Source organism: Ruditapes philippinarum, unplaced genomic scaffold (genome assembly GCF_026571515.1).
Source record: "Ruditapes philippinarum isolate M1 unplaced genomic scaffold, ASM2657151v2 ctg2357_1_1_1_1, whole genome shotgun sequence".
Taxonomy (NCBI): Eukaryota; Metazoa; Mollusca; class Bivalvia; order Venerida; family Veneridae; genus Ruditapes; species Ruditapes philippinarum.
Window position 1 is genome coordinate 147,864 of NW_026852492.1, and position 7,238 is coordinate 155,101.

The window sequence follows — 7,238 nt, forward strand, 5'->3', positions numbered from 1 at the left end:
ATTTAATGTAGCTTTAAAGGTTGATTTTTATATATAAATCTTATCTAAAATAATTTTCATTTATTTTTCGACAAAATTTTCGAAGTTTGACAATTTTAAACATTTTTCGATAAAATAAATTGACCAATTGCGACATTCTATATGTTGTCCTATAACTACCAAATGTCAAATTCTACCAATAGTCAAACAAGACGGTAACTCTTTTGACGAAATGTCATAAAAATGGCATTAATGATATCATAAAGATGTCTATTTAATTTGCTATGGCAGACAATGATGGCGTTCCATAGTTTACGTATTAGTTATCGTATGCTGTAAAGGCCCTTTTCTCTGCGCATATGCTCTGATAATTGCAAAGTCCTACGTATGAGTTATCTTTTTTTATAGAACATGTTAAATTGGCACCAGGACGCTTCCGTACATATCACATATTGTACATAAAGGCCAAGTTTTATCTCTGTGCGGTCTGACTAAATATAGACCGTAGAAGTCCAAAATGCGAACTTCATTTTTGAAAATGGATTTTTTAATGATAAAACCCTCGTACATGAATGTTTTATATAGATAACAGGTTATCGATTTGGCAAAGAACGTGGCCTGTCATACATTGATGTTTGTCTGAGGTTAAAGTGTTTAGATTATTCGGTCGTTCATTATGACATAATGGGTTGTGCAAGTTATACAGTTATTGCAATCTAAAAATAAAGTGGGTATGTACACCTGAATTCGAGTAGCGTAGTAGTAGTCATAGAGTTCAGGTTATGAAGAGTTCATGTTATTTTTCGAAATCATATCTGCAATTGTGCAATATTTTTTGTGTCTTTATGGTTTTTACTTTCAGAAAACATTTTCATATTCTCTTTAATAAACCTGACATTTATTTAATATTTTTTACAATTTAAAGTTAAACTTATAACGGTTTAGAAAAAAATGAATGTATTTGTTTGTAACAATCATTGAACAGATTGAATAGTATTGTCAATTTAATTATATTTAAAACTCAATAAAAATTCAATTTGCTACATTTTAACAATTTCGGCTCATTTGTATATTTATAATTTTAATTTTCTTTCATTCCTCATTTATCACTCTTATCTCGACTGTGGTGTTTCTAACCTAACCTGCTGAAGGCGAATGAATGTAAATTTAAATGTTCTCTTATAAAAGTGAAAGAAATTCACGAGGAACTAAAAATATCAAAAAACAAAAATATATTAAGAAAAGAAAGCATGCCTTCAGGGTCTCTTCACTGACGAAGCCAACACTCAACCATTACGCTATTACGCTGAATAGATAAAATGTGAGTAATTGTTGATCGAGGTGATAAAAATTTATAAAATAAAATAATGAAAGAAATAATGAATTCGAGCTGTATTTCATGTATGTGTTCAATAATCTTATTGATTTTATGTAGCTGTCACTCTTTTAATCAGTTTGAATAAGTTTATTTACTTATCGTTACGGCGTCAATTTCCGGTACATTATAAATACAGACCTATCTCTAACAATAATTAAGAAATAGTACACGGAATTGGGCATCATAGAATTGATTATATAGTGAACTATCAGTCAGTTTGACCTAAGCTAAAAGCTGACGTCGGCTGACTGTGACGTCGCTGTAGTGTTATGAGATCCCATTTTACTACAAGTTAAACGAAGAAGGAAACTAAAATATTGTAAAATTACAAAAGTTCTAGTGAAATGTACTGAAATCTGTTATAAAGGCGCGTTGGAGAAAATATTCCTCCCGTTAACACACCGCTTAACTTTAGCGGTCGATTAAAAACGTAAAATACTTATTTACCGGGCACTGCAGATGATAACGTGACCAAAATAGTACAATTTGCTCATAAAATGGCGAGCTGAACGGTCGGTAAAAGCACAAAAATTGAGGTAAGCATACATTTAACGTTTAATTTATATATCAAACTAGGCCGCACGCAACCCCTGTATAAAACCACGTATTGTTCTGGTACTGGTTACGAGTGTATGGTACGCGAGTAACAGTTTGTTATATAAATCATGGTGGCTGATTTGGTACGCTTTTGTGCGTCGTGTTGTTGATAGCGACAACAGGACAAGGCGGCGAACGGCGTATTGTCAGACTTTCGCAAACGATGAACGCCAAACGGTGCGTTGTCGTGCGGCGTGTTGTCGCGATGTCACATTGTCGCTCGGTTCAAATTGAAGGATTGGCTTATAAGCCAAGCGACAGGACGACATCGCGACAACGCGCCGCACGACAACGCGCCGTTTGGCGTGCTTCTCTAGAGACAGGACGACAAGACGACAGCGCGACAACGCGCCGTTTGGCACTTTGTCGCGTTGGCGCTAGCGAAAAGGCGATAACGATATAGGTTGCATTGTCGCCATCGACGCACAATGTACCAAATCAGCCACCATAGCTTGTTTATAAGTCAACTTTTTTTTCGAAAATCGGAAATGCCATTTTTCAAAAATAAGGTTCATAATAATTATGACCAAATTTATAAATATTTAATTACAGATGGGCAAATAATGGTTTAAGACCATGTTGGTAGTAGCGCTAAATATGAAATAATTTGTCGTTAAGGTAGCAAAATGTAAACATCGTAGTTCAGAATAAGATGTTAAACAAAAAATGATAGGGTAACACTGAGATGAAAAGACTATTGAAATAGCGCATGGGGGAACTCATTGCAACAAGCAACGTATCATACTTAACTACTTGAATATTTGTAGTCTTTGAAAACCATCGGCATACATTGGCAATATGTACGCAATTAGAGAAACCCAAGATGGCCGACATGTTCCAGAAGTCAAAATATATTATCTTAAATCTACTTTTTGTGTATGTTTTGGGTATTGTTGTTGGTGGCGATAAAGGGGTAAAGATGTGCTCTCATTACAGGTAAGTTACAGTGAAGAAATAGTATAGAAATAGTATAGAAAAAAAACATAAAAGGAAATATATATACATGCTTTATAAACTTTTGTACATGTATTAGACTGAAATTTATAATATTAAAGAACAAATGTTCAGAACTAACTGTTTTTCTTTCACAATTCAGCCATTCATGCATTTTGGTTAACAATTCTGCTTTCCGTTCACACATCTGATTTTAGTTACATTTCTTTCCTCTTGGGGTTCACAATTCAGTTTTTTGTTCACAATTCTGCTTCCTACTAAAATATTCTGCCAGATTTTTACATATGTCATCTAGGATTTCAATTGGATAAGCGCCTTTCATCATATAGCTTTGTATCTTTGCGAATAAACTGTTCTTTTTCACAGTTTTCTGAAGAGGATATATTAAAAGGAAGTTTGCTGTATCAAAATTCGTTATAAAGATTATTGACAGGTTATATGACCGTATAAGAATGTTGTTTGCAATATTAATCTTGTCAAAGTCAGATAAGCTGTGTATATATGCAAAAAAGCATTTATAAGAACCATAATAAAATCTTTATAACTAAAAATTTAAACGTCTGTAAGCATATATAGCGAGAGTTATATAGCAAACAAGTGTTTTAATACACGGTCAAGTCATTCTATTGCATTTTGAAACGGAAAGTTAAAGGCTACTTTTATAGAACGTTAAAAATAATAGATACTGTGAAATAAAAATGCTTTGAATAACATATAGATATTATAGAATAAATATATATACATATTAAAAACTCTGCAGAACAACTTTTTCTGGGATTCAAAGATTTTATTTACTGCTGAGATGTGTTTAACTTATGATGAAGTCTATATTTTTGGACGAATTTAGACTATTATTGTAAAAGACATTACAAAGGGTCGATATGACGAGGTTGTACTGTATTTGATAATTTTGTTAACGAAATAGATAAAATAAACAATCTACCAGCCATTTCATCAATTTTGCAGCGATTGACTTCTTCACAATCCCTGCTTTAGAAAATCCCATATATTCAAGCACATACATAGGTGCGTAGTTTGCAAGTTTGCATGACGTTTTCACAAGTGTCGAAACAAAAAAGGATGATTCTGGAAAATAAGAAATACCATACTTTTTATCAATAGTAAAATGATCTTAATGATTGGTTGATATTTGTAAAGTTAAAATATATTGCCTGTTTACAAAAGAAATATTTACTTCTACATTTGTAACTTTCCTGTCAAACGTCGAAAAAAATATCGATGCCAGTTGAGTTTGATTTTAATCTCTTATGATGTTTGCAGAAACTTTTTCGGATATTCTCCAGGCCCTATATCTCGTGTTATCATTAAAAATGTTCGACTTTTTAACTCCACTGATAACTCATCATTAGTATATGACATTATGATGTAATTATATTAAAGAGTTTTCGAAAAACTTGTTCCTTATTTTCTCTATGCTGTCTTTAGTACAGCAGTTATGGTATTTTGGTGTCTGTGGTAAGTGAACAATTTATGTACATGAACATCGACCATGACATTTGTAAATATGTATGTGTTATCATGTCAATGTATACATATAATCATATCTCTCACATATATTTATGATATGAAGGTGTACACATGTATTGTATTATCAAACCTTCTTCACATGTTGGTACGTCATGACTCCAGTGACCATTTGCTGACTTTGTGATGACGTTGCATCCACTAATGCTGTATCCATGGTGACAATAAAGCTCACATGTGATCTTGTCACTATCATCATATAGAAGCCGCCATTCTCCATGATGTGCCCGACCTTGATCTAAATATATAATTGTTCAAATGTCCATATAATTTAACAAGAGCGATCAGTAATCACATGTGTCGCTTCATGATGGCCAATTTCATGTTGGGACAAAGTTTGTGACAGACGGACAGACAGACGGACAGTGCACAACTAGACTTGGTACTGATAATTCCTGAAAAGTTTGGATAAAATTGCACCAGTAGTTTATGAGGAGTAGTCCGGACAAGCTTTTGCGTATCTGGCAACACACAGAAAAAACACCTTTTTATCAAAGGGCCATAACTCGGCCAAAAATCATTCAACCGAAAAAAACATGCAATATGCGCAAGGACTTGAGCTACAAATCAATCCTGTAAAGTTTCATTGAAATTGCTTTAGTGGTATAAGAGAAGTAGTCCGGACAAACTTTAAAAATAAAAATTATTAAAGGGCCATAACTCTGACAAAAATCATTGAACCGGAAAATGCTGATAATATGCACAACTACCCTTGGTACTGATCATTCCTGTAAAGTTTAGATGAAATTGCACCAGTAGTTTATGAGGAGTAGTCCGGACAAGCTTTTGTGTATCTGGCAACACACAGAAAAATACACTTTTTTATCAAAGGGCCATAACTCGGCTAAAAATCATTCAACCAGAAAACCCTTGCAATATGCGCAAGGACTTGAGCTACAGATCAATCCTGTAAAGATTCATTGAAATTGCTTTAGTGGTATAAGAGAAGTAGTCCGGACAAACTTTTAAATTAAAAAATATTAAAGGGCCATGACTCTGCCAAAAATCATTGAACCGGAAAATGCTGACAATATGCACAACTAGACTTGGTACTGATCATTCTTGTAAAGTTTGTATGAAATTGCACCAGTAGTTTATGAGGAGTAGTCCGGACAAGTTTTGTGACGGACAGACAGACGGACAGACAGGCGACGGAGAAGTGATCCCTATATGTCGCCACTACTCCGTAGAGGCGACACAAAAATATTTCATCATCCATCCATCTACCTGTCAGTCTGTGCTTACAAGAGGTTTTGTGATAAAAACAAATCGCCCAAGCGATTTCAAAGCTATACATATGTAACTTCAATATATTTCCATACATTTAATGATAGGTTTACCAATAGCAAGCATTTGCATTTATGCATTATACAGGTACCGGCCCTGGTCTTGACGTCATTTTAACGTCAACGTATTTCCGTAAAATTCTCACTTGACATGCAGGCTATATCATTCATCTCGTCTTTGATAAATGTTAGTGCACCGAGCGTACCGGATTTGCTCGCATCCCAAGAATGTCAGTTAATATTATGTGTGTTGATTTTTAGCTGCTCCCCTATCTGTCCGATACCTTACATACATACTTTTGCCCGTCTTTCTCTTTCTAGTGCATCTTTTCCTTATTGGACAACCCCCGTATATATGACAATTGGACAAAATTTTCATTTTTAAGACATTTGGTTTAAAGTCACTCAACGATGTATCGTTTCAGTAGTCTACGGGCCATCAAGGGGAGAGGGACCACGTGCATTCAAAGCGTGAGTGAATACTTCTTAATGAAACCAATGACCCAGTCTTTATAACTCATGATTTTTCATTCATTATTTACTTTTTGTTCAAAGCGTAAAAAAAATATTTAAAGGCACATTATGTCTAAGAAACACATAAAGTTTAATTAAGGGCAAACATGAATTCTATAATGTTTAAATAATGGTTATAGAGATTGTTAATTTATAAAATAAAAAAATACAAATAGTTTTTTAATATGTTCAAAATAAATAATATTTAATATTTGTAAAAAATAACTTGTTTACTTGCCTACATCTAGTAAGGAAATGACTGTCATAGCGTAGCGTCTTTGTAGACTGCGCATGTTCCGATCTATTTTTAGTCACAGTATTTCACAATCACCAGGAGCTATTTCATTAGCCCCACGCAGGTGTCGATGAAAGAAAAAGGCATTTAGTACAGTCGCCGCTTAGTCTAGATAAACAATACCTAGCGGAACTATATTGAACAAAAACCCTTTATCCTTCGTTACTAAATATAGCTTTTCATTATTGATCAACACAAAATATGAAAAGAATTTATTATCCTTTCAAACGCAGCGACCGTCAAGTACCGGCGTCTTTCAGTCTAGAAATTTATGATAGCAATAACTGCTTCTGTTTGAAATACTCTATCAAATATACATGAAATAAACCTTCTATGGTCCAGCGCGTAAAAACTCATCAACCAGAAATTGCTACGCATGCATTAACATATTTCAACACTTTATATATTGTACCTCTTAATTAGGTTCCTTTTAAGTGCATGCTACGGTCAACTGATTGCATATTTTAAAAACGGTTGCCCTTAGCAACTGGTCAAATTTTGTTATTTTTATGAACACTTTAGATTCCTTTTTTATACGAAATTTGTAAATTGGTTTTAAATAAAATTTATAATACACTTATGTATACGAAAGTTGTAAACTGATTTTGAACGAAATTTATAATACACTTATGTATATTTTTGAGCAATTTCATTGAAAAAAATAAGCTTTATTACATGCTTTTCGGTGGTT

At 33.5% G+C, this 7,238-nt stretch overlaps 1 protein-coding gene across 1 annotated transcript; it reads right to left on the reverse strand.

Annotated features, from left to right (window-relative positions):
* Positions 1-2,948: 2,948 nt before the first annotated feature.
* On the reverse strand, positions 2,949-6,688 carry LOC132714887 (uncharacterized). The gene is made up of 4 exons (XM_060697808.1): positions 6,491-6,688; positions 4,527-4,691; positions 3,852-3,994; positions 2,949-3,278 (listed from the first exon to the last, which is right to left on the reverse strand). Exons 1-4 carry the CDS (start codon positions 6,543-6,545, stop codon positions 3,129-3,131), a joined length of 513 nt encoding a protein of 170 aa, XP_060553791.1. The 5' UTR covers positions 6,546-6,688; the 3' UTR covers positions 2,949-3,128.
* Positions 6,689-7,238: the final 550 nt, after the last annotated feature.